Here is a 19551-nt window from a genome sequence, read left to right as displayed (position 1 = left end):
GAGCCACGAGGCTATCGTTCTTTCCTTCTTTTAGAACGAAGCTGTCATGCTCTCAGGATTTCGTGGCCCCACGTCACCGTCCCCAGGTCCTCAGGGCGCTCTGGGCAGGGCAGCGTCGGGAAGGGCAGGTCTCTGCCAGCAGCCAGAACCAGGGAAGGGGCCTTAAAGTCATTCCGGTCCGAGATTCTTCCAGCTTCTGCTTGCCTTCTTCTAGGGACAGGGAGCTCACTCCCTCTCCACAGGAGCCCTTTCATCTTTGGGCAGGCCTGCCAATTAGGTAGGGATCTGTCTCCCTGGGGCCCACACCCCTGGGCGTTAGCTCTCCCTGTGGAGCGACAGAGCAATTATGTGTACACGCCAGGTGTGAGCACATCTCAAGTGTGGCCCCACCAAGTCCACATAACCACCCAGGGGAACAGACACCGTGACCATCGCCCTTTTACGCAGGAGGCCGTGATGCTCAGAGAGCTTCAGGAACTTGCCCAGCCTCCCACAGCCGGCGGAGTGGAGCTGGGATTCGAACTCAGGCACATCTGGGTCCTGACTCGTAACTCTTTGTGCCCCCGCTACGGAAGCAAGTCTGCACGTGTTCAAAACAGCCTCCGAGGCCCCCTGGGCCCTCGCTCTGCTCTTAGGGAGCCTTCCCGTTCTTCCAGTGGCTGCTTGGGACAAGCCTAGGAGTGGGCACGTGGCCTGTTTATGGGGAAGGGGACTTAGAACAGCCCCAGTGGGTGACACCGGGAACGGTTTCTTCCCTGATGAGACGAACATCGTGGGAAGAAGGCCCTTCCAGTCCCGCCCAGCGACGTGTCTCAAGCCCTGAGCATGGGGACGGCGTGGTGGGGGGGGGGAGGGGGGGGCCGTCCTGGGCACCGAGGAGGGGTGAGGATTTGTAGGGATGTCCGCCAGGAGCCCCCAGGAATCATCTGACTTCCCCCCTGGGCACCGGTGATCGCCATGAGGCCCAAGGAAGCAGAGTGGCTTGTCTGAGGTCCCGGTGCCCGTAAGAGGTGGGGACGGCCCAGGGACTCCCCGGTGCGTGCTCTCTGCCGCCGTGTCGCCTGGTGCTGAGCCCCCACGACAGTCAGCACGGACTCACGCTACTCTGCCCCGTCTCCGGTCACTTCTACGAGGAGGAAGCCGGCCCCCTCCTCGCGGCCACCGCCTTCCCCAGCCGATGCTGCAGCTTTGACATGCGGAGGTTTGGGGACAGCACAGGACTGAGGTGTCCCGGGACATCAGGACTTCTGGATGCAGGAGGAAGGGGCTGCAGATCTAGGGCGGGGGTGCGGGGGGAGGAAGCTTCCCGGTGGCCTGTGAGAACCGCCATCAGGGCACTTCTATGGACTTGACCTGGCACTCGTCAGGAACCAGCGTTCGCCCGACACCGGCCGCTGTCCAGTCTCCGTGAGTTGTGCGCTCCCGTCGCACAAGCGCTCGTGTGATATTTTTAATCAAATCGACATTTTAACAGCCTAAACATACTCATTACGGAGGAAAGCTATCCCACCCTCAATGAAAAGAACATAAACAGAGGTGACTGAGCACAAAGAGGCAGAAGCGTGGACGGTGGACGAAAAGAGCAGCCAAGCCCCCGAAAGCCTCCCGCGACTGCCGCGTATTGGGACGCGTGGGGACACGCGGCTGCGATGTCACCGAAAGGGGCTGGTGTCCCCCCTCGCTCCCCAAGTCCACATGTTGAAGCCCTGACTCCCAATGTGACTGTACCCGGAGACGGGACCTCTAAGGAGTTCATTAATTCAGGTTAAATGGGATCATAAGGGTAGGGCTCTCGTCCGATAGGACTGGTGTCCCTCTAGGAAGAAGCGCCAGGGGCACCTCGGTGGCCCCGTCGTCGAGCCTCTGGCTTCGGCTCAGGTCACGATTTCGCGGTCCGTGAGTTCGAGCCCCGCGTCGGGCTCTGGGCTGACGGCTCGGAGCCTGGAGCCCGCTTCCGATTCTGTGTCTCCCTCTGTCTCTGCCCCTCCCCAACTTGTGCTCTGTCTGCGTCTCCAAAGTAAATAAACATTTTTAAATTTTTTTAAATAAAAGGAAAGCAAGCAAGCAGCAGCACGAGGGATGCACGCACAGAGACAAGAAACGGGGGAAGGTGGCCGGCTTCCCAGCCCTGCGGACGCCTTGACCGTGAACGTGCAGCCTCCAGAACCGGGAGAAAATAAATCTCTGTCGTCTGAGCCCCCAGGTCCGTGGTGCTCGGTTGGGGCCGCCCGAGCGGACGAACGGCTGACACACAGCATAAGCTCCGGGGGCGAGCAGGGTGTGCGTCACCGGGAGGTCGTGAAACGTGCAGGCGCCCGGGCCCCCGCCCAGACCCGCTGGGCCAGAAGCTGCATTTTGGCAACCCCCCTCCCCCCACCCATGCACGGTCTGCACCCTTTAAGGCACACCCCTCTTGCCGCTTGTCAGGTGGGGGTCTCCCCGGGGCTCCAGAAAATACCGCAGGGACTGGCACCCCCCCGCGCCCGTGTGTCACACGCGTGGTGTAAACACAGTCGCGAGGCGCCTCCGAGGTGGTTTCCAACGTTTGATGTCACGGACTGTTCGGATTTGCCCGACGAGAGACACGACACAGAGACACGTTAGAAATCAAACCAGGTTTATTGAAACGACAAAACGACAGCAACGTGGTCCCCGTTCGTGCAAAGCACACACACACACAATTTACAATAAACTTTTTGTACACAGGAAGTAGTAAAATACATCATTTTTCATAGAAAAAAGCACACATGTAAGCTGCGGGCTGAGTGAGCCTACAGACAATATAAAAAAAAAAATCAGAACACAGTGGGGGGCAAAAATCTGCAGGAAACGAGAACCTTTTCGTTTGGGGGGCAGGGTCAGACCCTGAAACACCGCTGGCCTGATTCGTCATCTTTTTGTGGGTCAAGTGCCCACGGGGGCAACGGGTCCTGCTAACACGCGAAGTTAGAGATGGTCTCTGACTACAGGGGCCTTGCCTTTGTAGGCCTGTTTCCATCTTCAGAAGGAAAATGGTTCCAGTTTCAAAACGTTTGTGAGCACGGGAGGGACGAGTTCTGGTTCGGGAGGACGGGGGAGAGGGGGGATCTGTCTATCCTGTTAGACGGGCCGGTTCATGAGACATTCGGGAACCCAAACGAGCCCCCAGATGATGGGCTGGACTCGCTCTGGAAGTTTCAGACTCTCCCTTGGGTGGGACGCCTTCACGGCCAGCCCCCCGGGACACCCGCGGGCCGCCTCGACTTCTTACAAGCCCGGAGCCCCGGCAAAGCCACAGCCGCCAAAGGCCGGTCACAGAGCAGAGTCTGATGAAGCGGAAGTCCAGCAGCACAACCCTTAGAATCCAGAAGTTTCCAAGTACCCAGATCTTGGGCTGTAACGAGACCCGTCACTGACAGGCTGACCAAATTCTTCTGCTCTCAGCTCAGCGTGCAAAGAGTTTCACGGCTCTCACCAACTCCCTCCGGCCGGAGGGAAGCCATTCACCTCCAGTCTGTGAATTTAGTCGGGATGCACTCAGCAACCTGGGACTTCCTTCCCCGGGGGAGGCTTCCTTGTCCACACCATCCCAGCTTTGCTTTAAAAAAAAACCCGACAAAACAAAAAACCTGTCTGCTGGTCCCTTGGCCTTTCCAATATTTTGACGGCCAGTTGAGATCAGATTTGAAACCGGTGTTCCCAGAGGTGACCTGCCGGCCGGCCGGCCGGCCTGGCGGGGGGGGGGCGGGGAGAGCGTCACCTTCTGCGGAGCAACGCTATTTACCAAAGGGTGTTTTCTTTCCCTGTGGGTTTTTGGTCTGGGCTTGTGAAGGACTTTTGTAAAGGGGAAACCAGAGAGCCCCACGCTCCTCAGAGCCGGAGGAACGTCTGGCAAGAGCCGTTCCACAAAAACAGGAAGAGAAATCCTTCTAGAGTGTTACTGTCGCTTTTGCTGTTATGCCGCAGGACCGTTTCGTAACCACACACGGCCCCCCCTTCCCAGAGCTGCTAACCTCGGCGAGGAATGCACTGAGGAATCCATTCTTCCCGCTGCTCAAAACTGGGTCATCCCACGGATGGGGACTCTGCACGTCTGACTGCCACTTTTTCAAGGCAGCAACGAAACAGTGGGACCGACGGGCGCTAAGAGTTTTGTTTAAAAAAAAAAAAAAATTAAAAAGTGGGGCTGCCGACAGAACCGCTCGCAAAGCAAAGACCCCGGTGGGAAACATCGTGCATAAACCAGTCTGGGCTGGGGCGAGGGCTACGGGGCGGGGGGGTGGGGTGGGGGGGGAAGGGGGCAAAGAAAGGATCCTGGTTCATTTGTCCTCAAGGAGACCAAAGGTCACGGCAGCAAACAGACGGGCCACGCGGACACAGGGAAGGACGAAGACGAGATAAATCTCTGGGGTTACTGCGGAACCCTAAAGAAGCCAGCCCTGCCGTCCGCAGAACCAGCCTGTGCGAGGCAGGGTGCCGGCGAGGACGGGGACCAGGGCCGAGCCCGGGCCTCACGTCCCCGGCCCCTCGTTCCAGCCCATTTGTCTGACCAGCAAACATTAAGCCCATTTTCCTCCACTGGTGGGGACGGACTGTGTTTTCAAAGTTTTTAAATAACCACCTTCCACTCCCTTCCTGAAACCCTTTGGATGCTCCGTAAGCCCCTTCCCGCCCCCGCCTGCCTCCCGGCGTGAGCTCCGGGTCCTGCCACGTCCGCAGGCCTGGAACCTTCCCCACGCCCCCCCACCCCCCACCAAAGAGCACCGGGAAGGAGCACCTGGGCGACTGTCCCTGCAGAGGGGCCAGTCACCAGCCATCCGGCCGGGACCCCGAGGGCGCCGTTTCTCCGTGTGGTTTCAGACAAAGGCACAAAGGGTGTGACACTGAACGCCATTGAAAGGAAGTTTCCCGCCTCTCTATATCCCCAGCCCACCCCCCCCAAGTGACAAAATAAAAATAAAAAGCAAAACCCTGAAGCCCTCTCGAAGACGCCCCCTTCTCCCCGGCGCTGGGAATTCACTGCCTGACGGCAAAGATCCGGAAGGCCTTTCCGTCGCGAGGGGTCCTCAGGCTGAAAAAGAAGGCAGAGGCCACATTACCGCAAGGTCTGGAGGGCGTCTTTCAGGCAGCCGGGAAGGGGGAGCTGGGTGTCCCCTGGCCCCAGGGTGGAAGCATCGTGGCCCAGGGACACTTGCCCGCAACTGCTGGAAACACAGCGTGCCCCTGCCAGGAACAGCTGGCAGGCTCCACTCTTTCCGCAAGGCGGCCCGGGGGGGGGAATCTAGGTCAGGCGGGGCCGCTAACTCATTCGCCTTGAACTCCGGGAGTCGCCGGCCCCAGTCTGTCTGAACCCAGCGCACCCTCCGAGACCGCTGCCTGGCGTCGGCTACCCCCCGCCGGCTCGACCGGTGGCCGTCTGGTTGACCGATCGGCAGGACAGCATCGTGACGAGGACGCCTGAGCCGCCGTGACGAAAACAGCACACGGCTAGGCTCGGACGCTGCACGGTCTCGTACGCGCCTTTGGCCTTCTTCCCCGGGGGCTGCGTGAGTGACCCTGGTGTGCAGGCGAGGAGGCTGAGGCAGCGAGAGAGAAGCGGGACTCCCCCGAGGTCACGCAGCCGCCCCAGGTCGCGCATCTGGCAACAGCCACCCTCTCGAGGCAGGGGTTAAATCCCGCAGCTAAGTGAAGGCTTTCAACAGAAACAAAAACAAAACAGCGCTGCCGATTGTTAACAAAGCCACCAAACTGACCCCTTTTCGGTGTGCAACCCAGTGATTTTTAGTGATTTCACGGGGTCGTGGAATCCCCTCCACAAACACCCCCGAGAAAACACCACCCGCGCCCAGTTTGGATCAGTTCCCCTCCCACAGGCCCTGCCAACTTCCGTGCGTATAGACTGGCCCGTCCCGGACACTTCGCGTAAACGGAATCACACACGACAGGGCCTCGTGCCACTGGCTCGTCTCGCGCGGGTTGGTGTTTCTGGGGCTCATCCCCCGTGGTGGCCTGGTCCCTGCTTCATCCCTCGTTAGGGCTGCGTCACGCGCCATTCGGGGGACGGGCCACATTTTCTTCACCCATCCCCCGGGTGAGGGGCATTTACACCCCGTCCGCTTCGGGCTCCCAGGACGGAACGCTGCTGTGAACGTCTGTCGATGACGTGTCCGTAAGGACACGTGTCGGCCGATTCTCGGGGACAGACGGCTAGGAGCCGCACCTGCGGGGTCACACGTTACGTGACGGCTCTTTTTTAGATAGCCGCCAGACGGTTTCCCAAAGCAGCCGCACCGCCGGACGTGACCCCCCCCCCCGCCCCCGCAGCACATGAGGGGCCGGCAGGGTCCCCACGGTGTCGCCAGCACCTGCCGTCTCACGGCTTCGTAGGCGGCTGCATAGTAGTCGGTTGTAGTGAAGCGGCAGCGGACCGGGTCCCTGTTCACGGACACTTAGTAGGTCCCTCGTACTCCGCTCCTGTCAACGGTGCCACGGGGGGGCACGGGACTTTCTGCACGGGTCTGAGGGCACCCGTGGATCAGCCCCGAGGAGCAGAACGGCTGGATCGCAGGACACGCGCTTGTGCGAGCCGGGCGGCTTGCCCGACGGAAGGTTCCAGCGACCGACCAGTCCCGTCAACAACACGCCCGGCGGCCCGTTCAGCCCACCGGCTGGCCAGCGGCGCGTGGGATCCGGCTTCTGGTTCTGGGCCATTCACAAGTAGGGAGGGCCGTCCAAACGGAGCTTTCATTTGCATTTTGCTCGTCCCCGTGAATGAGTCTGAGCAGAGGAGTAACGGCCCGGCCGTGACGTCGCCGTGACTTCCTGTGGGGGGGGGGGGTCTCCCCTCCCGCTGAGAGGGGCCCGGGTTGGAAACTGCGGGACCGAAGGGCCCCTGCGCTCTCAGACTTCTCGGCCAGGGCGGCGGTCCTTGGGAAGCAGGCCGCTCGGAATTCCTGCCCGTTTTCCCCTCGCCTCATGGCAGCTTCGTGCTCTTGGCTACCCCGGGGCTGAACTTCTGGAACGGGCATCCGATGGGAGCACTTGGCGAGATGGGGCTGTGAGGCAAAGCCAGGCAGTCCAGACGGAGCAGAATGGGGGCCACCGGCCTCCGTGCCAGCAGCTCCCCCCGACGGCGGAGGGGGACAGTGGCCGTGCCGGGGCCGCGGTTACCCCGGCTGCCCTGCTGGTTTCTGGAAAGCTCAGGTTCCAGGGCCCTCCTCAGGCCTCTGGGCTGCGAGACTTCCCCAGATCCTCTGCCCAGATGAACAGTCCGGAAGAACCACCCAGGGCCGCGAGGCTCTCGGCCATTCCTCACGGCGGGCGAGCCACGCTGGGGAAAATACCAGGGCTCGTGTCTCTGACTTACTACTGTACGTTTTGCGAACGGGGCGGGGGGTTCTCCGCGTCACAGGGCCCCAAACGACCCAGGGACGGGGGGGCCCTTCAGGAGGTCATCCGGCCAAGCACCCAAGGTGCCCGTGTGACTTGCCGACCCCCCCCAAGCATCCCCATCGAGCAGCCCGCCCACGTCGGGGGCGAGGGCAGGCCCGCCGAACGGGACGTGTGTTTCTTAACACATCAGACCAGCGCGCGGCCGTCGCCCGGGGTGTCGGCACCACAAGCGTGGGGCTCGGCCGCTGTCTCAGGCCAAGAGTCCCTCCAGGTTTGGGCTCCTCGAAAAAGCCTCTGGGTGGCTCCCCATCTGTTCGCGCCCCAAACGCTCACTGAGCTCCAGTCCTGCCGGCCTGTGGGCGGCTGTGCGGGTCTGAAGCGTGGGTGTGACTGATGGACCGTAAACCAGCCCGCCCGCCCTCCGGCTCCACACCTCGCCCTCGATCCTCTCTGGACTCCCTGGGACGCCCAGACACAGAAGGGAGCGCCGTGGCACAGCAACTCCGGGCAATGTTCAGAAAAGGGGTTTTAGGAATCCCTCAACGGGTTGTGAACCCATTTCTGAATTTGTTCATCCGGCCAGCGTGAAGCTGAACACCTACTGCGTGCCAGGCACGGGCCGCGTGCTGGGGACACGGGGTTAACGGGGCGGGTGGGGTTCTCGCTTTCACGGAGCCTAGGCTGGTGGTGGGGGCTAAACGGCTACGTAGGCGTAAGAGATAATCCCAGAGAGCGACGGGTCCTTGGGGAAAACCACCCGGGGATACGGGATCAGAGGAGGGCAGGGGTGAGGGACGCAGGGACACGGGACAGAGCAGCGTGGGGAGGCAGCAGCTGTAGACGCAGGGGTGGAGAAGCCCCGGTCGGGGAGGCGGCATCTGTGCGTTGGGCTGAGCGACAAGGAGACCCCCCCCCCCCAACCCCCGCCACACACACGAACGGGAAAACACGGCAGCCGGGGGTCCGGGGTCGGGTGAGAATGGGTCCGACAGCCCTGGTCTCAGGGCGTCCCCGGAACGGAGAAGCCAGCGCATGATGGGTAACGAGGAGGAACAAGGCGTCAAGAGGGCGGACGGACAGGCGGGGGTTGCATCAGCTGTGACCCTGCGAGGTAAGGGGAGGGGGGTTCGTCCCGGCCGCCCTGGAGGCCGCTGGGGGCCCATGTCACCAGGGGCTGATGTGCTGCCGTGACCAGCCCACTGAAGGGAAGTTGCCTTACGACACTGTCAGGAAAGCACACGGGCTTGTGCAAAGATATTCTCTGCTGTGTTGTTTATCACAGCAGAGAGCACAGGAAGCAGGCCGGACGTCCGTCGGCTGGGTTAGAAGCGGTGGTCTGTCCACACAGGGGGACAGTGTAGAGCCATCACGTGGATGACGGCGTGGCCACATCGGACGTGGCTTGGAAGCACCTTCACCAGCTGTGGCTCGCTGGAAAAAACCATTAGCCTGACAATACAGGGGGTCTGATCCCTTCTAGGTAAAAACAAAAACAAAAACAAAAAAAATAAGGTGCTTGCAAACAGAAAAAAATCTGGAAGGAAACACACCAGAATGTTCACAGTGGTTGTTTCTGGGACTGGGATTTCCGGAGGTAATTTCTTAACTTTAAGACACTTTGAGCAAATGATTTTAAGATTTTAATTTCTTAAGATTCGTTAGAACATTTTTTTTCTAATGCTTACCTCTTTGAGAGTGCAAGCATGTGCAAGCAGGGGAGGGGCAGAGAGAGAAGGAGAGAGAGAGTCCCAAGCAGACCCTGAGCTGTCCGCGCAGAGCCCGCCGCGGGCCTTGAACCCACGGACCGCAAGATCACGACCTGAGCGGCAGCCAAGAGTCGGAGGCTAAAGTGACTGAGCCACCCGGGCGCCCTCGTAACACTGATTTCTTAAAACCATTTTGAAATGGAAATTATTTCCGGAGGCCTAATTTTATTTTGCAAAGAAGAACAGGAAGGAAGGAAGGAAGAGAAAGCCAACACGCAAGGCCCTTGCAGAGCTGGGGAGAACCAGAATTGGCGGGAGAAGCCTCGGGGGCCCCTCGGGCTGACTCAGCGCTCCAAGAGCCTCAGCTGTTGGCGGAGCCGTGACCAGGGCGCCCTGGGAAGCGTCCAGGGTCTGCGGCCTCAGGGGGTCACAACTCAGCCCCGGTTAGCGGTCTGCAGCCTTCCGGTGGCCACTCACCCCGACCCCCCCCCCCCCCCCGCGTGAGCCCGCGGCCCCGCCCAGCTGCACGACCCGACAATGCCACCGCGGTCCTTACGCAATCTTAGCGCCCGTGGCCCTTGCAGCCACCCCACGAGATCTCCAAGGTTCTCGCCACTTACGGAAAGCGATCCCAGGCTCGGCGAGATGACGCGATTTGTCCCAAATTGAACACCTGTTCCAGGTGCCACCAGGATGTGGACCCAAGAGGGTGGAGACCCCGGGACCCTCTCCTAACCGTCATCCTAAGCAATCAGGCTGTGGCCCTGCTTTCTCCGAGGGTGACACTGGCCCACCCCAGGTCGCGGTGGGGGGCTGGGGTGCGTGGAGCCCCTTGGGAGGGGAGGCTGCAGCCCCACGAGGAGCCACGAACACAGGGCTGCATCTTGGAGCCGCCGGTGAAGGCCACTCCGGGAGGGACCGATGGCCGCTTGGTCACACACACAGATTGCATGTCGGCACAGCAGGTGATTCGGGGCGGCCTGTCCCCGGAGAGACCGTGGGCTCGCCCACGAGCTGGCAGCTCGCTCCGTGGACTCACGGGACCCAGCGTCACAAGGACTGCGGGAAAGGAACTCTTGACTGTCCTTCCGGCTTTTAAGCGTGCGATTTCTTTTTTATTATTAAGAAATATCATTCCTACGTGTGTGTGCACACACGCGTACTAATTATGTATAAATGCACGCGTGTGTATACGTGTGTGTATTTTGTTTGTTTCAAGGAGGTGAAGCCTAGTCTCCCAGAGTCTCACCTGTTTACTGATCTCTCAGGAGATTTCAAGAGTCAGAGTGCAGATCTCACCCGCAGGACCTTGGCTGACCCACTTCGCTGAGCCTGCTTTCCGCACAGGGTGTGTGAACGCGCCCTTTCCTTGGGGACGTTGGGCAGAGGATGTGAGTCTGTCCAGCGCAAGTGCCGGGTCGGGGCGCGCACCCAGCAGGAGCTCGATGGCCCCGAGCTGCAAATACCATCCTTCCTCCCGAGTTTAAACCCCGTTCTCCCATCGGGGGAGGGGTTTCCCCATCAGTGCCTGGCACCTGGCGGGTACGCGCACGGTGATGAACGCATTAGCCGCACGAAAGCATCGACTCCAGGGAACCGTCTTCCGTGAAATGTAAAAATATCTCGGTGTAATACAAGCTTCATTTTGATTTTCATGTGCGTCGTCTGTATGGGGGGGAGGCTGGGGGAGGGGCAGGATGCCCTGAAAGGCTATAAAGGGGCAATTCACGGAGGTTAACCGTTGGGCACCTGCAGGGAACCCTTACTTTCTACTCCCCAGACTTCTTATTTAAATAAGTATGGACTTCTTTTCTAATAAATACTTTTAAAGTTACAAACAAGCGTACCCGGGGCACTAAAGGCTCACCCGGCCCCTCCTGTCTACAGTGGGGCGTCACGCGTACTGGTAAAGAGCGTGGGCGCTGGGGTAGGCGGCCTGGGTTCGAGTCGTGGCTCTGGCTCACCTCGCACGAATCACTTAACCTCTCTGTGCCTCCCTTTCTTTATAAAGTGAGGATTCCCGGGGTCCCCCCATCGTGGGGCTCTTGGGGGAATCAGGTGTGCCAATGTGTGTACAGACCTTAGAAGGTGGGAGGGGAAAACCCACCGGTTTGCGAGCAGAGGGAGCCCGACGCCCGGCCTTGGCCCAAGCTGGCGTGGGGGAGAGGGCAGAGCTCATCCCATCTGGAAGCGACAGCTTCGTGGTCCCGGCTCAGCTTCTGGGCGCACGGAGAGATTTTCGGACGCCCAACCCTTGAGAGTCCAGAGCTGGGGTGCCCCATATGGCGGCCGCCAGTCACGGTGGCCACGGAGCACTTGTGGCTCGCCCGAACCGGGGGGAGGGGGGTGCTCTATGTGTACAATATGCAGTGGACCCCAAGGTCTTATTTGAAAAAGAGAATGCATATTCTTTCGTAACTTCCTATTATACACGCTAATATTTTGACTTACCAGCTTAAATCCCACATACCCTAAATATCTCCTCCTGTTCCTTTTTACCGCGTCTACTAGAAACTTTAGAACCCGTGTGGCCTGAAGGGCGTGCCAGACGGGCCCCGGGAGGACAGTGCCCGGCCCACAGAAGCTGCTACACGGACCGTCCACCTCCGGATGCAGGTCTGTCCACACAGATGCCACAGACACACACGGGGCGTGTCTGTTGACAACAAGTGACCAAGAACGTTATCTGTCATTGTTGGTGTATTTCCCAATCTCTCCTCGTGAAACCTGCCTTTTCAAAATGGTCCCGGTCTAGGAAAAACTCCTGAACGGATATTCACCCAGATGTCCAGCTTCTTTCCGCGAATATTCGGGCAAAGCCCAGTTCTAACGTCAAAAGCTCTTCCTGATAACCTTTCCTTTCCTCCGCTAACCTTCACGGACACGTGTGTCGAGACCGAAGACGCCTGTCCTCTTACGATGTCCCGGTTCTACAGACACCGCTTTCAAAACTTTCAGGAAATCCTCTTTTAGAAAAAAACAAACAAGAAAAAAACCCACCACTGAAACCCAAGTCACTTCACTTTACAGCAGAATCACCTTTGGCCTGTGTGCTGAGAATTCTGTTCAGGAGGCTTTTGTTTGTTTTTCTGGAGGATTCCCTACGTTTACAAGGAAGTTTGCTGTGAACAGGTCCCCGAGGGTCCAGCAGCCACAACTCCCTTGGGGACCCACCGTGACCGCTCTGGCTCCCAGCAGGCGTTTGGGACAGAGCCACCCTCCGGGCCCAGGCTTGGTTCCCACGGTCCCTAATGGGAACAGGCTCCGCGGAGACTTCTCAGTCACGGGTCTGTGCAGAAGGTTGCTGAAGTCCCATCGAGACAAGGGGCAGGGGCGGGGGGGCCTGGAAGGAGCCATGCCACCGAGAAGGGGCCTCCAGATAGCGAGACGGGGCCCTGCTGGATGTGCTCAGCCCCCCGAGCCTCCCTCCGTAATAGTGATGACCGGTGCCCTACTTCTGTTGTCATTTCTCTGGTCATCTGTGCCCCCTCTAGATGACAAGTCCCACAGGGGCAGAGATCAGGCCGTGTGCTCCCTGCTGGGTCCCCGTGCCTGGGACACGGTGCGGGCTCGCCAGGTGACAGGGGAGGGCACACCGGAAAGATGGGTGTAAGGAGGGAAGGAGGGGTTCCTGGGCGGTGCTCTCCCTCCAGTCCTGAAAGACAGTCCACAGAGGCTCTTGCGTGCGTGCGAGAACCACAACGCCTCGAGGTGTGCAACGACCTTGTAAGTTGCCGTGGCGACGAGGGCCGCCGGCTTCACCGGGCACTCACGGTGAGCCACCGGGAAGTGCTTGGCACACACAACCTCACCACAACCGCGTGACACAGGAGGGACCGAAGCCCAGGGAGACGCCCACCCGAGGACGCCCAGCTGGCGGGCGGGGGGAGCAGGGTCCCAAACGCCATAGGGCCCCGCGTGCCCGCCTGGCCTCACCCCTTGCCTGCGTGCAGGGTGGACCCTGTCATCTCGCTGCCCCGGGGCCCCGGGACCCCGGGACCCCGGGACCCCAGCCCTGGTCCTGGCGCCCCGTGAAAACGCAGCAAAAGAATGAAGTTTAACCACAAACGATCGGAATCCCGCACGGCGTGTGCCGGGGACACGACCGGCCGCCTCACGTCATCGTCCCGCGTGCGCCAGGACCCCTGGAGGCCGTGTCCACACAGAGTGCCCAGCCCACTCCCGGAGCTTTGGACTCAGCAGGCCTGGCGGGGGGGCGGGGGGGCGGGCTCGAGAATCCGCTTTTCCAGCAAGCTCCCCGCTGATTTAGATCCTGCTGGTCTGGGGGGCCGGTCTGAGACCCCCCCCCCCGTCTTACCACTACCCCAGGGGGTAGGTACTATCACCTTCCCCTTTACAGGTGGGGAAACTGAGTCACAAGAGCGCATCCGAGGAGGAAGGGGAGCAGGATCTCAACTCTGCATTTGCCTAGAAACTCACTAGAACCTTCTGAACAGCCCAGCGGCCATCAGGCACTTCGGGGCCTGGGAAGGGCTGCCTAGAAGGTATTTATAATGACGGCAGCAACCCTGGCGGGTCCCTCAGGAAGAGAGAAAAAATGACGGGTTTCCCGGGGTGGGGTTGGTTACAGCAGGGAAGAAGACACTTTGGGGACCCGTCCCAGTCCCCTGCCGTCCCCAGACACCCACCCACGTGAAGCCGTTGCGGCCGCCCTCGGGGGGCCGCTGAGCTGCTCAGGGGTGAGCCGGGCAGAGGGCACGCAGGCCGGTCACCACACTTCTCAGCAAGACCGTGTCCTCTTTGAGGGGAACAGAGCTCAGCAGAGCGGTGTCCCGGGATTTCTTTCCCGCCTGCCCAGGAAATTCCACCTAATCACTGCCTTGTTTCCCTCCCGTTAAAACCAATGGAATTTCCCTTCATTAGGCTTTTCCCAAAAAAGGTGGCCCAGGCTCAAGAAGATGCCAAGGCTGTTAGCTCTGGCGGTTCCGGGCTAAGGGCAGGGTTACCGCGGGGCCCCTGGGGGTCTGGATGCGATTCTGCCGCGTCTCCACGTACAGCTGAGACTCCCCAGCAGGCCGGGAGGCCGGGAGGCCGGCACGGGCACCGAGCTCCTTGGAGCCACGAAAGCCGAGGCTTCAAGGTTCCCGGCAACTTTTACGTTCTAGATTTTATACTCTTTCAAAAGAAGGCCCCCTCTGGGCGCCTGGGTGGCTCAGTCAGTTAAGCATCCGACTCTGGCTCAGGTCACGATCTCGCGGTCTGTGGGTTCGAGCCCCGTGTCGGGCTCTGTGCCGACAGCTCGGAGCCTGGAGCCTGTTTCGGATCGTGTCTCCCTCTCTCTCTGCCCCTCCCTTGCTTGCGCTGTCTGTCTGTCTCTCAAAAATAAACATTAAAAAATATTTTTTTAAAAAAAGAAGGCCCCCTCAAATATAAAATGTCAGCATTCCCCTCTGTTATGGGCTCCATTGTGCCCCCCGCCCCGATTCCTATGTTTAAGTCCCAACCCCCAACGTCTCAGAAGGTGACCGTATTTGGAGAGAGGGTCTTCAAAGGGGTAACTAAAGTAAGAGTGAGGTCACGAGGGTGGACCCTGATCCAATCAGACCGCGACCTTAGAGGAGATTAGGACGCAGATTCGCACAGAGGGAGGGCCGCGTGAGGACACAGAGTCGGCCGTCTACACAACAGGCGAGAGGCCCCAGAAGGAAGCCCCCCACCCACATGTGGCTCGCGGACGTCCAGCCTCCTGAACTTTGAGGATAGAAATGTCTGTGCTTTGAGCCCCCCCCCCCCCCCGGCAGCACTAAGAACAAATACACCCCTGACGGGGATCTGCCCCTGGGTGGTCTGAGAAAGGCTGGTGCCTTGTGTGAGCTCACGGGGCTCTCAAGAGGAGGCCCCAGGACTGGGGCCTGGGTCCCCGGGCTGTGAAGCCTGGGACTTGCTTCCACGGACAGCAGGGCACAGGTGAGAAGGAGCGGCACGGGCCAGAAACCGGTCCGGCAGCCTTGTGAAGAATGTTCCGGAAAGGCATACCCAAAGCCTTTGACGTTTGCTCCAGCAACTGAAGTAAACGATCGTGGCAGGTGCAAACGTCCCCTGCAAGGCTGCTTACCACGGTGACGATCAGCCCCTGGGCAAAGCGCTGAACTGTCCAACCGGGAAGGGGGGCACGGTGCGCTCACCGGACGCAGCCGTGTGGCCTCGCCCGCAGGGACACCGGGAGCGGGTTTGGGAGCGGCCTCCATGACCTACTGAGGGCTCGTCGCTCTCAGACGGGCACTGGATTCATCCGCCAGCAACCGTGCGAGGCCAGGAGCAGTTTGGTCTCCCATCACGGGTGAGGAAACTGAGGCACCAGGAAATGGGGTGGCGGCTCACGGTCACAGAGCTGGCGAGCGGCAGAGCCTAGTCTACTGGATGCCAGACCCTGGGCTCCTCCTTCCGTAAGTAACTATACTGTCACCTCGCTATAGAGGACCACCGCGTCACCACGATCTGCCCCCCCTTGTTCCGCGGGGGACGACGCACGCTCCTCCGTGCCCAGAAAAAGCCCCACCGCATCTCCCGGGTGCTTCTGAGCTTTCGTCAGAGAAAGTTCTTGTTTTTAAAACAGAAAGGCAGGGAATTCTGGTGGGAATGCCCTTGGCTGGCCTTGGGTGTCGAGAGCCAGAAGACGCAGCCCTACCTTTCAGACTGCACTCCGTTCCTGAGCGAGCCCACGTAGGCCTTCTTTTTGTCCACGGGCATCACATCCACGTAACCCCCGCTCTCGTGCCCGATGACTCCCGCGTGCACGGCCGTCTTACAGATGCTTGAAGTCTGGAAGCACAGAAGAGCCGCAATCAACATCGAGAATGTTGTGCTCGTGGGTGAGGCCCTAATGCCATCGGCCAGCACTTGGTGGCCTGGTTGGGGGTGGGGGAGGGCGCTGATCAAGTTACGGCTAAGAAACAACCATCGCCTCCTTGATTCCCCCGGGGGTCTCTCCAGAGAGACCCGGCGTCATTCATTCGTTCCTTCGTACGGCAAGTCCTTTCTGAGCACCTACTACGTGCCAGGCACTGAGCTAGATGCAGAAAAGTTCCGCAGGGAAAATAAAGACTCTGCCTTCAGGGAGTTGAGGGAGACCGACAAGTAACAAATACGCAAAATAGCAACTCTGCCTCCGAAGGAAATAAAGCCAGATCGGGAGACAAAGTGGCTGGGGTTGGAAGGGCTCTTTTAGGAGAGTCAATCAGGGGTTCGACTGCTCTCAGTGTGGTACTTGAGCTCAGATTTGGACGGCAAAAAAGAGTCGGCCACAGCCTGGGAACAACTCTGAGCAGAGCCACCCAGGCAGAGGGAGCAGCTTGTGCAAAGGCCCTGGGGCCTTTGAGTGACCTCGTCATGTCCAAGAAACAGAAAGAGGGCCGGGGAGGCTGGAATACAGAGGGTCAGGTGGAATGTGGCAGGACAGGTGAGAGGGGTGAGCAGGGCCCATCATGAGGGGCTGTGGGGAGCCCGGGGGGAGTTGAGGCTTATTCTAGGGGCCAAGGCAGCCGCTGGCTTTGAAGCAAGGGCACGGCGTGGTATTTTCCCAAGTTATCAAGTAGTCCAATTCCTGGGTAACAAACCCTTGAGCTGAACTTTCCTTAGGGCCTTTACTTAATCAGTAGAAGAATGGTCCTCGGGATGGAGTTGTCTGAGGCTAATGAATCGACATTTCTCAAGCTGGACACATTCATGGGGTGGGGGTGGGGGGGGAGGGCTGCTACTCGCTCACCCTGACCGGCCGATTCAGGATCGTCCCAGACGAGGGCCAGGTGACACGAGCCACACTGGAGGTGAACAGCTAAGTAGGGGACGCGCTCCCCCCATCTCTGTGATGCTGTGCAGCCCGCGATAAAATCCAACCCTGGCCTCGGAGTGGGTGTCCCTCTTCACCGTAGCTCATTGTCGCCTACGGCGTTTGTGCAGGGGACGGGGCGGGACGGGACGGGATGGGACTCCCCCCCTCCACCACATTCAGCTGCTGTGGGGGGAGCCCCAGACCCAGCATCTTCCACACCGGTCAGGTGGCTCGCACGTGTGGCCGGGGCCTCACACACCTGTACCCAGATCCGTCTCTGGGGCGCACAGCACCCCCCGCCCCGCGGTCAGCAGGGCGAACGCGGACTCTGGGCTGACCGTGCCCCAGGCCCTTTGGCTCTTATCTCGTTTACGCTTCCAGTGAGACGCGTAACCGCCGCTATCCCCGCTTCACAGGCCGGGAAGCGTGGGTTTGGGGAGATCCGAGAACTGGGCCAGGGCCACGCGGGCAGCTAGTGGCTCCGTAGAGATTCCAGCTGAGGCCCGGCGGAGCGCGAAGTCTGTGCTTCTGGGGTCCGCGGAGTCACGGCCTCCAGAGGCCCCCACGCCCCCATCCCCAGGGCCCGTGAGGACGTGACCTCACGCGTGGCCGAAGGCCCCCGCAGAGGTGACTAACTTAAGGGCCCCGTGCGGAGACGAGCCTGTGTTACCGATGGGTCCACAGTCATCACAAGGGTCCTCACGAGAGGGGAGGCAGGAGGGACAGAGCCAGGAGGCGGCGGCCCAAGCAGGGGCCGTGGGTGGCCTCTAGAAAGTGGGAAAGGCCAGAGAACCACAGGCGGCCCTGGAGCTTCCGGAAGGAACGAATTTCTGCTGGTGGCTTGACCCTGGCGAGACCAGTATCGGGCTCCTGGCCTCCAGCCCGTAAGCGAGTAAGTGTGTGTTCCTTTTAGGCCACGAAGTTATTAAGCCCGCGGGCACGTCTTAACAGCCAGAAACCCGTGCAGCTTCTAATCGCCCCCTGATACCAAAAAAGCTTCCACTGATGAGGCCCCTGACTTGTGAGGATCTGCAAGCCTTCAGAAAAGAGAGTCCGCGGGAGAACGGCCCCAGGGACGTCTGAGAACGTTCGGCCAGGCTGACGGAGCCGCTCAGAGACAGAAAGTCAAACCGAAGCCCACGGGTCAGGGGGCTGACTCCGGTGCTGCCTTCGCTCGTGACCTAGTGACCCGTGGCCGTGGCCGTCACGGGGGCTTAGCCGGCAGACCCTGTGCGTGTTGAGAGCCGCCAGGGGGCCGGGGCGTTGTGCGATCGCGTGCGGTGCAGGGAGCGGAGGCGAGGCCGCTGCCGACCGTGTCCCAGCTCCGCGAACACCGCCAGGTGCCTGTCACCCGGCGGGAGGGTGGGTCTGGGCTTTGCTGTCTCCCAGGGCCCCCTGTCTGCACGGTGCCTGGGACCCAGCAATCACCCGTGGAGCCACTCGGGTCCCGACCGCTGGCCAACCGTGAGTACCAACACGCTTACTGTTCTGACCGCCGGGCAGAGCGGGCCCGCCGCTCGCTACGCTGCCCGAGTTGCCAGATGTGGGGCCCCGATCCCGCCTCCCGCAGTCCCAGCCCGCGGAGGCGCGTCCTCCAGGCTCAACGCTCCCAAGAGGCCCTGCACGTTGCTTTTGTGCCCTCCGTGACGGCCCTTTGCCTCCCGGGCCCTGATTTCCGGACGCCAGTCGTGACAACACCGAGCCCTCGGCCGGGAATGTGAGAGCCTCACACCGACAGCCCGGTCCTTCTCGACGGCCAAGTGGGGGTCAGCGTGGGTAACAGTTTGGAGCGTCCACCACAAAGGCCCCGTTGTGTTTCACACGCGCAAGTGGAGACGTCTCTCAATTATCCTCCGTGGGAGGTGTGACTCTCTCTTCACAGAGAGAGGCCCCGGGAGGTTAAACGATTTGCCCAGCAGCCCGCAGCTGGCCAACAGCAGAGTGGGGGACCCCCTCGGAGCCGGCAAGCGGGACGCTATTTTTCACGGGACAATAAGAGCCTGCAAGGGCTATCGGCCAGAAGCATCGGCATCATCTGGGAACTTACTCAAAACGCAGATTCTCTGGCTCTCTGCCAGATTCGGAGTCAGAAACGCTGGGGTAGGGCCCGGAAGTCTGTTTGCACAAGCCCTCCGGGGAATTCTGATGCGTGCGTGCCCAAGTGTGAGGACATATCCAGCCACCAAGGGAGACGGGGAGACGAGATAAGAAACTGAGGTCCAGGGTGGGGGAAAGGCTTGCCCGCCATCTCACAACCGAGTCGTAAACTCGCACCTTGACCCGGACTGTGCTCTTTGGGCTACACCCCGATGTCTCTCCTGCCTGCAGCTCACCGCAAAGCGAGGCGAGCAGGCGGAAATGGCGGCACTATTAGGCCCTTCGAAGATCTGGAGACAACTCTCCCAAAATAAATCTCTTAGCTAAACAGACATGTTCCAAAAAGGCATCATCATTTCCCAGAATACAGAGTGACCTAGAAACCGAGGCCAACAAAGAACCTCTAAAATGGATGGAGCTTTCTTTCTTCTCTCCTTACTCGGCCAATCTCCTCTCCCCGTCTCCCCACCCTGTTCCTCTCTTTTCCCCTTTTTTCTTTCCTTCTTTTAGTTTCTGAACAGCTTAACATCTAAACATCGACTAATCCCACACCATCACTTATTTATTCCTTCAACAAACATTCAC

The 19551-nt window shown here is 60.1% G+C and overlaps 1 protein-coding gene across 1 annotated transcript in view; it reads right to left on the bottom strand.

The window, feature by feature from the left end:
- Positions 1 to 2600: 2600 nt before the first annotated feature.
- CRISPLD2 (cysteine rich secretory protein LCCL domain containing 2) overlaps positions 2601 to 19551 on the bottom strand; it is a 59364-nt gene continuing 42413 nt past the window's right edge. The window contains exons 14-15 of the mRNA XM_078439117.2: positions 15727 to 15860; positions 2601 to 5050 (exon numbers count right to left, since the gene is read on the bottom strand). Of these exons, the coding sequence (XP_078295243.1) occupies positions 4996 to 5050; positions 15727 to 15860 (189 nt within the window). The 3' untranslated portion in view covers positions 2601 to 4995. The remainder of the gene's footprint in view (positions 5051 to 15726; positions 15861 to 19551) is intronic.

The sequence above is a fragment of the Panthera onca genome, chromosome E2, assembly GCF_046562875.1.
Source record: "Panthera onca isolate mPanOnc1 chromosome E2, mPanOnc1 haplotype 2, whole genome shotgun sequence".
NCBI lineage: Eukaryota > Metazoa > Chordata > Mammalia > Carnivora > Felidae > Panthera > Panthera onca.
This window is presented reverse-complemented; position numbering and strand designations above follow the sequence as displayed.